The sequence below is a fragment of the Leucoraja erinacea genome, chromosome 30, assembly GCF_028641065.1.
Source record: "Leucoraja erinacea ecotype New England chromosome 30, Leri_hhj_1, whole genome shotgun sequence".
In the NCBI taxonomy this organism is placed as follows: Eukaryota; Metazoa; Chordata; class Chondrichthyes; order Rajiformes; family Rajidae; genus Leucoraja; species Leucoraja erinaceus.
Window position 1 is genome coordinate 14,662,695 of NC_073406.1, and position 17,088 is coordinate 14,679,782.

At 44.7% G+C, this 17,088-nt stretch overlaps 1 protein-coding gene across 1 annotated transcript; it reads right to left on the bottom strand.

The window, feature by feature from the left end:
- Positions 1 to 12,567: 12,567 nt before the first annotated feature.
- Positions 12,568 to 16,882, bottom strand: LOC129711672 (guanylin-like). The gene is made up of 3 exons (XM_055659497.1): positions 16,727 to 16,882; positions 13,260 to 13,446; positions 12,568 to 12,855 (listed from the first exon to the last, which is right to left on the bottom strand). Exons 1-3 carry the CDS (start codon positions 16,784 to 16,786, stop codon positions 12,782 to 12,784), a joined length of 321 nt encoding a protein of 106 aa, XP_055515472.1. The 5' UTR covers positions 16,787 to 16,882; the 3' UTR covers positions 12,568 to 12,781.
- Between the last annotated feature and the right edge of the window lie 206 nt (positions 16,883 to 17,088).

Genomic DNA, 17,088 nt, shown 5'->3' on the forward strand with positions numbered 1-17,088 from the left:
ACAATATATGACAGTACACTCCTGACAACAACACATAAAATTTAATTGCCGCTGGATAACCTGTGTTCTCCTGATGCCGTTAATGGATAACAAGATTTATGTCTCATTTCCAGAAGAAGAGCAAACTCAGGCAAATAAGACCTTGGGTCATGAGATCGGCAGGGAAAGTGGCAGTGCCCTTGGAATAGATAGACACGAAATGCTGGAGAAACTCAGCGGAACAGGCAGCATCTCTGGATAGAAAGAAGGGAATTCATTTCACTGTGCCATCAGGCACACGTGACAATTAAATCTATCTTGAATCTTGAATCTTGAATGGGTGACGTTTTGGGTCGAGACCCTTCCTTAGACTCCCGACCCAAAATCACCCATTCCTTCAATCCAGAGATGCTGCCTGTTCCAGTGAGTTGCTTCAGCATTTTTTCTCCATCTTAGATAGATGTGGTATTGTTACCACTGCCAGCATCCCATGTCACACAGTGTTCTGATCTTTATTTATACGTTGACAGATAAAAATTGGCTATTTCTTTCACTGAAATTTCGATTAATAGAATCCTTCTTCAATTTTTTATGGTTCATAAGAATAATTTCTTCAGCTTCGAAAGCCAACATAGAAGCCCTCGTGCCCGGCAAACCCAACATTTGGAGCAGGGGTGGGAAGCTGCGGCCTTAAGGCCTCATGTGGCCTTGTAGGCCATTAAGTGCGGCCTTTTGAATGAATCCAAATTTCGTAGAACAAATCCTTTTATTTTTATTAATATGCTTTTGTTCGTCTTTTATTAGTTTTATTTTAATCTTAAAATGAATGTACTTAAAATACCAAAGAGTAAAAGAAGATTCAACAAAATAATCCTATATCTCATTGAAGTTTCTTGGATGCGGCCTTATTAGATTACAGCTAATTTAATGCAGCCTTCCAATATGAAAAGGTTCCCCACCCCTGAGTTGGAGCATGCACCATTAACCAACATTAGTTTCAGGTGTTGGAGTGTCCACTTTGTCCCTGTGGTTTCCCCCATGGGTTTCCTATGGGTGCTCCAGTTTCCTTCCACATCCCATAGTCGTACAGGTTTGTAGCTTAAATGGCCTCTGTAAATTGCCCCCAGTATGTAGAGAGTAGATGAGAAAACAGGATGACCTATAACTAGTCTCAATGTGTGATCGAGGGTCAGTGTGGAATTGGGGGGGGGGGGGGGGGGGGGGGGGGGGGGGGAAGGGGCCCCGTTTCCATGCTGTATCTCTAAACTAAAGTAACTAAATTAAACTAGCAACAGAAACCTATTTGAACCCTCATACCTATTCTCCATGGATTGTCACCTTGTCGTGGTGGAGAAGCTTGTGTGAACCTGAGATCCTGAGAGCAATGTCATCTGGAGCTACGCTCCTGGTAGGGCAGTGAGTTCGAGGGGGAGGTCTCTGACAAAGAGCAATCCAACCAAGACCTCAACAGTCGAACAGGCGGAGGATGATGGCTGACCTTAGTGGAGCGTCACAACGGTTGGGAAGGTGGATGAAGGCTGCAGCAGAAAAGGGTCTCCGGTCGTCTTGGACTCCCTGCCACTGGATCCTGACCCAGATCTGTCAAGGACCGCGGGGTGGCTGCCTGTGCACCAGTCTCCCCACGTTAAACAAGGTCACGCACAGGCGTCCTCCCTATAGGAAATAGCATCCTGGAGACCCCCATAGTCAGCCATGACCAAAAGGGGCCAAAGACCTATTCCAGCATTCAATAAGACCTTGAGCTCATCTACTGTACCTTGTCAAGCTTCACTCAAATCATCCTCCATTCTCCCTCCATTCTTCTAAACTCAAGTGAGTCCGTGGCTAAGTAGATACTTTCTCCTCAGATGACAACACTGCCATTCAAGGTTGGCTCCTAGAGAAGAAAAATCCCATGGCGATCTATGTGATCCTTGGCTACAGTCTCTCTATTTACCACGGGAAAAAAGTAAAATCGTCCTTAGTAAACACAGCAGACATGTAGAGACCTTTCCAGATGCAGACTCAACAGGGACTTATGTAATTGGAATCAGACATTTCTATTCCAAGCACAGAATGTTTTATTTGGTTTTAGTTTAGTTCAGAGATACAGTGAGGCCCATTGAGTCCACACCGACCAACGATCACCCCGTATACTGACACTATTCTACACACTGGGGACAACATACAATTTTACCGAAGCCAATTAACCTATAAACCTGTACGTCTTTGGAGTGTGGGAGGAACCGGAGCTCCCAGGGAAAACCCACATGGCCACGGAGAGAACGAACAAACTCCGTACAGACAGCCCCTAGGGTCAGGATCGAACCTGGGTTCTGGCACGAAAAGTCATCACCTCGTCTGCTGCGCCATCATGCCACCCGATCCACCCCATGCATTAAAGATCAATGCACTGTTTGTAATCGCTAGATGTACAGCATGTTAGAGTTATTGAGTCTGCAATAGAACATTGAAGAGTGCAACACACAAATAGGCCATGTAGCACTCAATGACTGGGCCGCACATGATGCCAATGAATGAATCTCATCTGCCTGCATAGAAAACATAATCAGAAATGTGCATCCTGAATACAACCAACCCCACAGGAAAGACTCTGCAGAGACAACGGTGCTCTGGGGCTCTTTCCAAACCAGGGTCACTTCCATCGAAGCTCACCTCATTCTGTGAGTTTAGAAGAAGTAGGAGCAGCATTTGGACATTTGGCCCTCACCTCTGTTACATGGTCACAGTTTGTCCCCACATGGTGATTGCCCTTTGCCCAGAAGATGGACACAAAATGCTGGAGTAACTCAGCGGGTTAAGCAGCATCTCTAGAGAAATGGAATAGGTGACGTTTCGAGTCGAGACCCTTCTTCAGACTGGTCAAACTTCTCGACCCGAAACGTCACCTATTCCTTTTCTCCAGAGATGCTGCCTGACCCATTGACCATGTGTTGTTTAAGAAGGAACTGCAGATGCTGGAAAATCGAAGGTAGACAAAAGTGCCGGAGAAACTCAGTGGATGCAGCAGCATCTACTGTACCCGCTGAGTTTCTCCAGCACGTTTGAATTACTCCACCATTTTGTGTCTATCTTCGGTGTAAACCAGCATCTGCCCATTGTGTCCTGTCTTTATTCCTTATCTTGATTGTATTTAATCATTCTGTTTACTTCATATCATCACCCATCTGCCTTTAGCAGTCCTGTTATTTACCCGTCACCTCAGACAACTGGCATATGTAGAACCTGCAAACGGCCCTGTGCTGGAGTGGCATTCTCACCGCATGCCTTGTACACACCCATGCAAACATCAGTGTGCCTGAGGCTCCAGACAATAAATGGGTTGCCTGTTATCTTGCATATGTCCCTGCCCTGACACTCATCCTCGTCCTTGTGTCCTCCCTTCCTCTGTTATCTCTGTCTCTCCACTTGTTTGAAACCCGTGTGAAGTCTTGAAATAAAAACAACCTGTCTCGTTTTCCACTGCTGGCACTGCCTGACCAGATGAGTATTTGTAGTATTTCCCACTTTTATTTCAGATTTCTGCAGTGTTACATTTAAATTCGCTTCTCTTATCTCCTTATTATCATTACCTTTGATCTCTGCTCAGTCTGTGCATCCGTTCCAACAATTTAAAGTCAACAGGAGTTTCCCTGGTAATCCATGCTAACAATGCAATCTGGTTTACCCAGCCCCGATTGTGTATAAATTAGATAAACCGGAGTTTAATTAAAGGATCTCCTGATGGAGAAAAGATAACAACAGCTTGCCTGCACCCTGAATGTACTAAGGTTTATGGAGTGATTATCTTGCAGAGTTTGGCAATAAGTCATACAGTATAAAATCAAAGAAATGTGGCTGATAAAATCCGAAATAATATTAAGAAATGGTGGATACTCTCTGCAGGCCACGCGCTGATCCCATATATTTATTCTTCAAACATTCTCATGAATTTCCTGTCAGATTCTATGACTCACCTACAAACTAGAGGCAATTTACGGGGGGTCGACTAATCTACAAACCTGTGCGTCTTTGGGATTTGGGAGAGAACGCACAGGTTTGTAGATCAGGAGGAAGCCCATGCAGTCACAAGGAGAATGTGCAAACTCTGCATACATGGTCAGGGTTGAATGTGTAGGAAAGAACTGCAGATGCTGAATCAAATCGAAGAAAGACACAAAATGCTGGAGTAACTCAGCGGGACAGGCAGCATCTCTGGAGAGAAGGAATGGGTGACGTTTCGGGTTGAGATTGAAGATGGGTGTCGACCCGAAACGTCACCCAATCCGACTCCCCAGAGATGTTGCCTGGCCCACCGAGTTACTCCAGCATTTTGTGTCTATGGCCAGGATTGAACCCAGGTCTCTGGCACTGTGCGATAGTGTCTTTATTAGTTGTGCCATTGGTGCTGCCTGTAACTTAGTCCTAGAATCAGGTGTAAGGACAATTTTAATGGGGGGAATGTAAGTAAGAATACAGAAGAACATAAGAAATAAGAACAAGGGATCCTTAAGGTCCCTCAGAATTAACGAGCCATTCAGTAAGAGCATAGCTGACCTATGATTGCAACTTCCAATTCCATCCTGGTTCCATATTGCCTGGTTTCTTTGCCATGAAAAATGTGTTGATCTCAGCCCTAAATACATACTTGTGTTTACATTCTGCAGATGCTGCCGTGGTGATCATTGCATGGAGATGATCCTTACGGACTGCTGCTAACAGATTATCGTCACACAATTTGCCTTCATCCCCAACCAAGGCAATGAAAACTCCTGAAATATGATATCCTGCACGTTGACAAAATTTTATCGGCCAATCTGCCAATCTGATGGCTCCTTCATGTGCAATGGTTTCTTCCAAATTTAAAGCCAATAATGGTAAAATTCTCGGAGTTGGGACCTGATTCGCGGCTTCTGGCAGTGTGCTGGCAAAGTGAAAAACCATTGGTAGGCAGAATTGCTGGAGAAACTATGCGGGTGCGGCAGCATCTATGGAGCGAAGGAAATAGGCAACGTTTCGGGCTGAAACCCTTCTACAGACTGATGCAGGGTGGGGGGAGAAGAAAGGAAGAGGAGGAGCCAGAGGTCTGAGGGAGAGCTGAGAAGGGGAGGAGACAGCAAGGGCTACCTTCACTTGGTCTCTGTGTTCTCTATTCTCTCCCGCCTCAACAATGGGTCAATGGATCAATGCTACTTTATTGTCACGTGTACCTAAGGTGAATGAAATTATTTTGTTTGCATACAGTGCAGTGACAATGCTAGTATAGTTAGGCTCAATCACATCAAGTCCACGAGTGTAAGACAGTGGACTACACTGGGTCAGTGCACAAGATTCAACAAGGCACCATCTAGTACCTCCTACCATGAGAGAGGGCAGATTCAACACATCCAACACTGTGAATCTATGATGTGAAGAGACTACAGGAAAGCTGCATGAGTATTTCTGCAAGGTTTTTAGTGAAGGCATTTGCACCATATGCTGACAACAAAGTGACTATTTCTTCCTGTGTAAATTCAGTTCATCAAATAAATCCTGGGTTTTTCGCCCTTCTTGAGAGAAATCCATAATTAAAGCAAAAAAAAGATTGATATACTCCGTGGGTCAGGTAACATCTGTAGAGAAATACAGTGTTAATATTTCAAGTCAAAGGTTTTTCATTTTATTTCAAGTTCCCAGCATTTCTAGCTTTTATTTTTTAATCAACGGTGGTGCAGTGGTAGAGTTGTGGCCTTACAGCGCTTACAGCGCCAGAAACCCAGGTTCGATCCCAACTAAGGGGGCTGGCTGTGCGGAGTTTGCATGTTCTCCCCGTGACCGCATGGGTTTTCTATGAGATCTTTGGTTTCCTCCCACACTCCAAAGGTGTACAGGTTTGTAGGTTAAGTGACTTGGCAAAATTATAAAGTTTACATTTAAATGTAAATTGTCCCTAGTGTGCCCCAGGGATCGCTGGTTGGTGTGGACCCGGTGGGGCCGAAGGGCCTGTTTCTCCACTGTATCTCTAAACTCAACTAAACCAAGTCCACAGCCCCATACAGCCACAGAACCAAGCCTCTCGGCTCCCTCTGAATCGGGGAATAAATTCGAGCCTTACTACATCAAGTCCCGCGTGCCTTGAATAAATGTATATCGAGAAATATTGGCGGTGTTAATCATTAGCCTAATTGAACGCAGCTGAAGCCTATAGGTGAAAACATTGCTCTCACTGCAGCCTTGAACCACAGGCAAGTCCTGATTAAAATGACGTCAATGGCTTCATTCCATGCCAAGCTTGATTACTGCAGCACGTCAAGCTGACTCAGCACATGGGTTAATCCTCACTGGTGAGAGGCAGATATTCCATGTCTTGTATTTCCAGTGAAAGTCTCTGTGACAAATGTCGGCGCGGTGGTGCGGTTACTGATCAGTATCAGCCCCTCAGTGCCGTCACAACATAACTCCACACTTTCATAGTTCGGCCAATGTCAACATGTGCAAGCCCGCTGTTCATCAGCACACTGGGGTGGGAGATTGCAACCTTCACGTGGTCCGCCCTGTTTCGATTAATGCAATCAACCTGGCGTGCACAATCAAGTAAGATCAAATAGAACAAGTTGTCCTACAACTTTAGGCTGTGCACGCCATACGCAAGAAGAAAGATCAGCACACTGATGCACTTCGCCGTAGCTCGCCTGGTGACATTGTATGTGACATTGCATTGTGAGTTGAGAGGTCGTGTCTTCCAGACCAGAAACTTAAAGATCACAGGGTCGATGGGTGAACTGGACAATGAGTTCAGAAGTATACAGAGGATCTAATACAAACTAGGGCACCCTGCCAATAGTCAAGTTCTCAAAACACAAAGACGAGACTCTGCTGGTGCAGGATGAATGATGGCCCAAAGTGCAGACTCCATCCAGCCACCTCCCATAGTCTATACGGAGTTTGTACATTCTCCCTGTGACCATGTTCTGCTTTCCTCCCACACTCCAAAGAGGTACAGGTTTGTAGGTTAGACGCAAAAAGCTGGAGTAACTCAGCGGGCCAGGCAGCATCTCAGGAGAAAAATAATAGGTGAATAATGGGTTTCGGGTTGAGACCCTTCATCAGACTGAGAGTCAAGGGAAAGGGAAACGAGAGATATGAAAAGGTACATAGAAAAATGAATGAACGGTATGCAAAAGGACAAATCAAAGCATCCTATGACTTGCCAGATCCAACAATTTGCTCGGTACTAATTCCCGGAAGATATATTCCTTCCTCCCATACCAATGGCTATTTTATAGCTATTTCTGGGATATCACATATTCTTTGTAATGAATATTAATGCAAGCAATATTATACGTACCTTATGTTTTCAAATACAGATTCCACAATATTATAGTGTAATGATTTTGTGTTACGTACTCCATTAAATCTTGCTAAATAGTTACTGAAGCAATCCTCGTGTAAATGTTTAAACTTTTACAGAGGAATTACACCTCTGTTACAGTACAGCATTTGTTTGGAAGTCATTATGCAACTGGTTTCTGTTATTGAATTTTATGGGTTTATTGATTAATGAGATAAATCTAGGTTGAACTGACTGTTCGAGTGAAGATTAACTTCCCTAGCTTTTATTATACGTATGAATCAGCTGCTGGCTTACAGTGATTCAAGGCCGTATCCCCCCTCTTTGAAATGAATGCAGTTTCCTGTCATCCGTGTACTTTATTTCAGGTCAGGGTGAACAATTTAAGGTGAATTAGTACTCATCTCATTGGATAGCCATTTTCTTTGTTCAGTTTCAGCAGTCACGTTTCTTGTGCCTCTGGTTCAAGACCGAATCTGCAGATTACGCTGCTATCTTGCAGCGCAGCGCCAGAGACCTGCAGCGATCCTGACCTTGAGTGCTGCCGGTGTGGAGTTTGCACGTTGTCCCTGTGACCGCGTGGTTTCCTCCAGGTGCTCTGGTTTCTTCCCACATCCCAAAGATAGTTAATTGGGCCTCTGTAAATTGCTTCTAGTGTGTAGGGGGTGGGTGAGAAGGTGGGATAACGAACCACACCCCATGAAGTTCTATTTATTTGAGACACAGGAGACTGCAGAGTGAAAAATAAACTGCTGGAATAACTCAACGAGTCAGTCAGCATCTATGGAGGGAAATGGACAGATGATCATCTGTGTCTTTCTGAGTGAAGAATGCCATCAGTCCAGTTCCTCCTATGTTTGTGTAGGAATAAATTGCAAATGCTGGTTTATATTGAAGATAGACTCAAAATGCTGGAGTAACTCAAGTGGCATCTCTGAAGAAAAAGAATACGTGGCATTTCGGGTTGGAACTCTTCTTCAGACTGCTTTTAAAAAGGTGTAGAAAGGGTAGAAGGCCATCCAGGAAGTCCATGGGGAGGAGGATAATTGTAGATGAGGTGAAGGGGTCATTTCTAGGTTTTGTGAGGACTCCTTCCTATAGAAAAATATGCTGCCTGACCCGCTGAGTTACTCCAGCTTTTTGTGTCTTTCCTCCAGAAGCTTGTTTTCTACTAAAAGTTCTAGGTTTTATAACTATGCCAGGTGGATTTCCACAAGCAAGCTTTTGGTTTTGAAGTTGTGGCATATACTGTCTGTTTTGTATTCATGCTAACCCTCACTCTAACCCTAAATGCTTTTAAATTAACATCAAGATCAACCTGGGAATGGCCAAATGGCTGTTCGAGAAAACACTTAGATGCTTCAGTATGAGATGAGCCAAATGGTTTCTCTTATCTGTTGGCAATCTACACTTTAGTTTCATGAAATGGGTTTTTACAACGTGGTTTTCCAATTTTTTATTCCTGTGTTTGCTCAAGAGTGTACTATCAGATGCCAGTGACGTGAGTGTCAAGGGCACTGGTGTGTCACTGCAGACCTGGTGGATCATTTTCCTGATACGACACTTCACTTGTAGCTGCAGCTCCAGACACAGCCAAGGGCGATGTCATGCAATGCAATGCAATGCTTGCTTCTGGAACTTCATAAACATTAAACAAATTACAGGTGCGTGACTTACCAGGATGGATTTTGCCAGAACTTTAACAGAACCCTCAAAGTTTAGTTTAGTTTAGTTTTAGTTTAATAAACAATAGACAATAGGTGCAGGAGTAGGTCATTTGGCTGTTCGAACCAGCACCGCCCTTCACTGTGATCATGGCTGATCATCCACAATCAGTACCCCGTTCCTGCCTTCTCCCCATATCCCTTGACTCTGCTATCTTTGAGAGCTCTATCTAACTCTCTCTTGAAAGCATCCAGAGAATCGGCCTCCACTGCCTTCAGAGGCAGAGAATTCCACAGATGCACAACTTTCTGGGTGAAAAAGATTTTCTTCATCTCCGTTCTAAATGGCCTACCCCTTATTCTTAAACTGTGCGCCCTGGTTCTGGACTACCCCCACATCATTTCCTGCCTCTAGCGTGTCCAATCTCTTAATAATCTTATATGTTTCAATAAGATATCCTCTCATCCTTCTAAATTCCAGTGCATACAAGCCCATTCGCTCCATTCTTTCAACATATGACAGTCCCGCCATCCTTGGAATTAACCTTGTGAACCTACACTGCAAGAAAGTCCTTCCTGACATTTGGAGAACAAAACTGCACACAATACTCCAGGTGTGGTCTCACCAGGGCCCTGTACAACTGCAGAAGGACATCTTTGCTCCTATACTCAACTCTTCTTATTATGAAGGCCAACATGTCAGTAGTTTAGTTCAGTTCTTATAGAAACGTACAAAATTCTTAAGGGGTTGGACAGGCTAGATGCAGGAAGATTGTTCCCGATGTTGGGGAAGTCCAGGACAAGGGGTCACAGCTTAAGGATAAGGGGGATATCCTTTAAAACCGAGATGAGAAGAACTTTTTTCACACAGAGAGTGGTGAATCTCTGGAACTCTCTGCCACAGAGGGTAGTTGAGGCCAGTTCATTGGGTATATTTAAGAGGGAGTTAGATGTGGCCCTTGTGGCTAAGGGGATCAGGGGGTATGGAGAGAAGGCAGGTACGGGATACTGAGTTGGATGATCAGCCATGATCATATTGAATGGCGGTGCAGGCTCGAAGGGCCGAATGGCCTACTCCTGCACTTAATTTCTATGTTTCTATGTTTCTATGTTCAGTTCAGTTTAGTTTACAAGATATGACATGGAAACAGGTCCTTCGGCCCACCGAATGCTGTTGATGAGCAGATTGGGAATGGGCCCTGGTTGTAGTGAGAGGGGGGTGGAGTTGAGGGTGGTGGGTAGAACTATTGCAAGGGGAATGTGGAGTAAGATCCACGCACCTTGAATGCTCCACACTAACCATGTGAAATGTGATTCCATTGAACTGGATGTGAAAAGCCATGCCACAGAGAGCAATCAGTGAGAGAAATCATATCAACTGAATGAACAGGGATTGCAAATCAGGGGACTTAGATCTTCGACCGCCGGCCTGCGGCCTACACCATCTTGAAGCCGCGGTCTCCGGTCGGGAAGCACCGATTTGGGACTTACCTTCCAGACGAGAGGGCCTGTACATCTGGCCGACTGCGGAGGTTTGTGGTCCCGACCACGGGGAAAAATGGAGGAGGACTGACTGAACTTTATGCCTTCCACTACAGTGATGAATGCTATGGTGGATGTTTTCGTGTTAGATTTTTAATGTGTATTGTGTGTTCTTTTTTATTGTACAGCTGCTGGCAAATTCATTTCACTGCACTTCATTGTGTATGTGATGAATAAATCTATTGACTAGTGACTATTGATGCATTTAGCAGGCAGGTATATCAAGTAGTCAGGAAGGAACATTTCATATTGGCCTTTATTGCAAAGGGCTTGGGGGTTAGAAATAGGAGAGCATTGTTACAAGGTATTGGTGATGCCACACCTGGAGTACTGTTCACAGAATGGTCCACCCATTTAAGAAAACTAATGTTGCTAATGTTGGAGGCAGTGCAAAATGCTGATCCTTGAGATGAGGGCCGTCCCTGCCACCAGTGGCTAAAGGAGCTGGATCTATTCTTTGGAGTGTAGGAGAATGTAGCATGTAAGTCCCCATGAAGCGAGTGGATATGCCTGGGTGATATTTTCACAGGGACATCCATGAATGAGGGACACAGTTACAATAAATAGGATGCCGAGATGGTGAATCACTGAAATGTCCCACCTCAGAGGGTTGTGGTGGCAACATCACTGGGGAGACTTAAAGAGAAAGCAGATCTTTTTTTTTAACAGGGGATTCATGGCTGTGGGGAACTGATACAGAGGAGGAGATGAGACCTGGGGAAAACCAGCCATGGTGGGACAAGCTCGACGGGTCTAGTGGCCTTGTCCTATTACTGGTGCTGTGCGTTATTGTCCAGGTCTACATGTGTTCGACCTCATGTGGTACCTGGAACGGAGATCAAAGGTGCGTTCACCATTCAAGTTCTATGGAAACCTTTCCAAAGGTTTTAAAGAAAACTCAGTGCTTGAGCTTTGTAATGCAATTTCTCTGCATTTATTTTTTAGTTGTCCAAGTTTAGGGCAGTTTGGTACTCAGTCAGACAGATTTGTAACAGTGATCTGAGGGCTCCTGGATCTCTTCAATCATATCTATTCAGCTTAACCCAGTCTCTCCCCAATATCATTCTGTGTTCAGCTTTTAGTGCTTCTGGTTCAACTCTCTATTGCCGCCTGGTGGTGAGCCATCATTTCTGCATTCTCCTCACTTCACACAATGTTCAGTGCAGGTAACTCATGGGTTACAGCAGTTTGGGTGACGGAAATTTGTCCTTACAGAATTTGCAATGGACCATCGTATCTCAAGAGTCTGCTGCTGGTGAAGGCAGATGTAGCCCTCAGTGCATCGACATGAATGTTGGCTGACTGAAGAAAAGGATGTCAGAAGATCAGGACCTCAAACCTGGCAAAACTCTCATGGGCTAATGGGCTGCAGTGATCCCTGTATGAGTATGACTCAAAGAGTGTGGAAACAGGCCCTTTGGCCCAACCTGCCCACACTGACCATCATGTCCCATCGACACTAGTCTCATCGACACTAGTCCCACCTACCTGCATTTGGCCCATATCCCTCTAAACCAGTCACATCCATGTACCTATCCAAATGTTTCTTAAACTTTGCAATACTACCTGCCTCAACCACCTCCTCCGGCAGCTCATTCCATACACCCATGACCCCCTGTGTGAAAAAGGTACACCTCAGGTTCCTATTAAATCTTGCCCCTCTCACCTTAAACCTAATGTTCCCTGGTTCTTGAACGCCCCATACTCTGGGCAAGAGGCTCTGTGCGTCTACCCGATCTATTCCTCTCATGATTTTGTCCACCACCATAAGATCAGCCCTCATCCTCCTGCGCTCCAAGGAATAGACTCCTAGCCTGCTCAACCGCTCCCGAAAGCTCAGGCCCTTGAGTCTTGGCAACATCCTTGTAAATCTTCTCTGCGTGACAACATATATCCTATAACATGGTACCCAAAACTGAACACAATACATGTTCAGTGCATCGCGCATGCTTGAGACTTGTACTGTCCATTGCGGGTAGCTGAAGGAGATGGAAAGATTGGCGAGAGGCAAAACAGTTAAAGAGAACAGATCATGTTTGTGCCAAGAACTGGATTTCCAACGAGCATATTGAATAAAATGCACATTTATTACGTTAAAGTTTCTAGATTGCTAGATTTAATGTTCAGTGGTACAGATGTTTTAATGACAGATACTACAAGATGTTCCTTATCAGCTTTAGTAAATCATTGAATCCAGTGGTGAATCATCATGCCACCAAATGAACCGAATGTTAAAGAGTATTTTACATGTCACATTCTCCCAAGTCTAGTTTAAGTTACAACCAGTGCAGAATCCATATGCACATATCATGCATGGGTAGGGGTACGTTGCAATGCGATCTGGAAAGGAAAGATTAAATACAAATTAAATTCTGGTCGCTGATTGTCAGTTTTCAAATCTTCTAATTAAATATCTAATGTTCACGCTAAATTTGTAGGTGTTATTATTTTAGCATTTTATCTTCATAAAGACCTGAAGAAAATGACCAAAACGTTAAATAAATCTATCAGTCAGAGTCATGAGTCATACCGTGCGGAAACAGCCCTTTCGACCCATCTTGCCCGCACCGACCAACATGTCCCATCTACACTAGGGCACGTTGGGCCGAAGGACCTGTTTCCACTCTGTGTGACTAATTGGGTAAGGATCAGGATTGGGAATGGGAATTCTCGGACCCATGCCACGGAAAGGAATCATTAACAGAGAAGGGGTTAACTATGAAAAGAACACGTTTCAAACTTACTTAATGTGTCAAAGATATGAGGAGCATCATTCTTGGTACAGATTACTTTAAAATTGCGTGGGAGATCAACGTTGCCACATAATTCCATGACGCTTGTATACGAAGAGAACTGCAATTTGGTTGTGTTGTTGTCCATCAGTGGTTTCAACTGTATCACATCCTGCACGGGGAACTTAAATTCTCCAATCTTTCAACAGAGGAATAGAGCAGGAGTTAGTTATGTCGAGCCATTACCAATTCTACTGACAGCATACAAACACAACTCAATATGTTTTGAAAATAATCTGGAGATTCTGAAATTCTGGGTTGTTAAAGACCTGAAGCATTAACTTCCTTTTCTGTCGACTCGGATACTGCCTGATGTGCTTGCGTTTCATAAGTTCATAAGAGTGGCACGGTGGAACTCTAGCCAGCGGTAGAGTTGCTGCCTTACAGCGCCAGAGACCCGGGTTCGATTCTGACCTCGGCTGCTGTTTGTGTGGAGTTTGTACCTTTTCCCGGTGACCACGTGGGTTTTCTCCGGGTGGCCGGTTTCCTCCCACACTCCCAAGAAATACAGGGTTGTGGATTAATTTAGCTTGTGTATATTGTCCCTAGTGTGTAGGATAGTGTTAGTGTCTGAGGACATACATAGTGTGTGGGGATCACTGGTCTGTGTGGACTGTTTCCGCGTTGTACGTCCAAACTAAATTAAACTAAAAGTTCACGTCATAGGAGAAGATTTAGGCCATTCGGCCCATCCAGCCTACTCCGCCATTCAATCATGGCTAATCTATCTTTGCCTCTCAACCCCATTCTCCTGCCTTCTCCCCATAACCCTTGAAGATTTCAGTATTTCTCTGTCTCAATTTATTTTGATCTGTCCACATCTCTTTCATCTGAAACACACACTCCGTGTCACTGTCCTTCTTCACCATCAGATACTCAAGTGACATAGAAGATCTCCTTAAATTGTCTGGGCTAATTGGACAGTGAGAATATGGGTTGAGGCCTGAGCCCACTTCATGGATGTGATCAATAACGGTTTAAAAATATAGGCTTGAAAGCCTAACATTTTAGAGAGAAAGCCAAGTATCCCACTATTATTTTTCAATATGTTCAGGTTATTTTTGAAACCATTTAGCATTTCATAATAGTTTCAGTCAAAATCCAGTCTGCTGTTCATGAGGAACTATTTTGGAAATACGATTAATTTATCAATTGCCAGGGGGGGGCTCAAGGATGGCTCCCCATCATTAAGTCAAGTGACTATCAGTGACTGCCTATTAATCACCCACAGTGTGTTAAGAAATGATGCATGTGCAGGAAGGAACTGCATATGCTGGTTTAAACTGAAGATAGACACAAAAAGTTGGAGTAGCTCTGCGGGTCAGACAGCATCTCTGGAAAAATGGAATAGATGACGTTTCGGATCGAGACGAGTTCTGAAGAAGGGTCTTGACCCCAAACCTCACCTGTTCCTTTTCTCCAGAGATGCTGTCTGACCTGCTGAGTTACTCCAGCTTTTTGTGCCGAGAAATGATGGCAGGAATAAACAGAGATTTAGTTTAGTTTAGAGATACAGCCTGGATACAGGCCCCACCAATACCACTCCAACCAGGGATCCCAGTGCACTAGCACTATCCTACACACTCACCACAATTTATAGTTTTTAATTCATAATTTTTCCCGTAGCCAATTTACCTACAGACCTGTACGTCTTTTGAATGTGGGAGGAAACCGGAGCACCTGGAGAAAACCCACACGGTCACGGGGAGAACTTACAAACTCCATACAGACAGCACCCAGAGTCAGGATCAAACTTGGGTCTCTGGTGCGGCAAGGCAGCAACTCTACCGCCATGCCACCCTGCCGCTCAGGGTGTGGGAAAGTCAATGATGTTTGTATTCTAAATAGCACACTCTAGAGTAAGTACAGAAATCAAACTCTCCTCCCTGAGTGATAGCCTCCTTACTATTACATGAATTGCTTTGATCTATTGAAGATTGTGTCCATTGGAATGACGTTTTGTGATGTGCAAGTGTGAGTAGCTCAGACACAGCAGTCTCATCTCCGAAATCTGCCACTGTTAAAATAAACTTGCTTCTAGTTGTCCTTCTTTCTGGATCCCACAGGCTGTAACCTGCAGCAACTTTTCCTATTGTATTTCAAGCTGGTTCCAACACTTCAGACTGGGAATTTTGCAGTGTTGCTGAATCCTTTCTGAAGAAGGGTCTCCACCCGAAACGTCGCCTTTTCCTTCTCTCCATAGATGCTGCCTCACCCGCTGAGTTTCTCCAGCATTTCTTGTCTACCTTCGATTGTCCCAGCATCTGCAGTTCTTTCTTAAACCTTTCAAAACCTGGCGGGTGTGTCCTGCAATTTTAGTGCCGGGGTAAAGAAAGGAAAAGACTTGCGATCGGGTCACATCTCTCACATCCACCGGTATCCCAAAGACCGGCGAGTAGCGTTTACAATATTTGTGCAAGAAGGAACTGCAGATGCTGGTTTATGCCGTAGCTAGACACAAAATGCTGGAGTAACTCAACGGGTCAGGCAGCCATTCTGGAGAGAAGGAATAGGTGATGTTTCCGGTCAAGACCCTCCATCAGAAATCATTAAAATATTGATGCTTTGATGCCTGCAGGTAATTTGGAACATTGAGGTTTTGCTACAAGGGACACAGCCACCACCACCAGAGTCTCATTCATTGCTACAATTCCTCACGTGCTCCATCTCAATGTGAGTACCATGAGCGCTGGGTCTTGTGAGAGTGTAATTATTGGCGGAGTCTCTCAAGGAGGAGGGGGATGAGCCTACATCCCGCTCCCGCTCCTGCACAGCGCAGTGTCTCGTCTGCTGACAATTCCCCAGGACTAAAGTCCTTCCCGGTTGCTAGCTGGGAGGTTGTGAGCCAACAGAGAGGCCAACATGGCTGGCTCGGACATTGTGGGTGAACATGGCCCATCTCACACTACGTCACATTTTGGCAAAGCTGCTCCTTTTCACCTCTAGCCTCTGTTATTTACTCCACCCATCTACTAATCCCCCCCCCCCCCTCCCCCCCCCCCCCCGCACCCGTATCCACCTATCACTTACTAGGCTCTGTCCCACCCCCACCTTTTATCCTGTTTTCTCGCCACAACTCCACCAGTCTGAAGAAGGGTCCCGACCCGAAACATCACCTGTCCATTCCCCACTACAGGTACTGCCTGACCAGCTGAGTTCCTCAGGCAGTCTGTCCCATGCATAGTGACAAGATTGCAAACTTGACTGTGTGAAGCTATTTGAGGTGTCCTGAAGTTTTGAAACTTGCAATAACATAAACAAGATCTTCCTTTCTTTCTATCTTGGAAACATTTGCCCTAAACCAACTTTCCCTCAGTAGTTCAAGCTTCCTGTAAATCTGTAGGCAACACAATGTTCTTCTAACATGTCAACACATCTAATCGTAACATCCGACAATGAGTTAGGAAGGTAAATCTTACCTGTATCACAATACTGGCTGACGAACTACTGAGTAGAATGAGGGCAATAAAGATCTTCATGTTGGGTGATGTCTGATATTTAGTGAGAGCCGGGTAGACTCGAGTGGGGAAATTTGCGGCATCTGGTAGCTTTAGAAGTAATTTAAAGGCTTGATTTATAGTTGTGAATCAGATGTCCCTCTGCCGCGGGAGGACAGGATGTCACGGCGTGAACTATATTGTGAACAAGCAGTGACCTGGAGAAGCAGAACGTTTTGTCCCAACAGTGTTTCTATTGCTTTCAGAGACATTAATTGGTCAATGAGCCTTCCGATTCAGTTGCGAACAATGAGCACTGAAACACAAACTTATGAAATAGACGC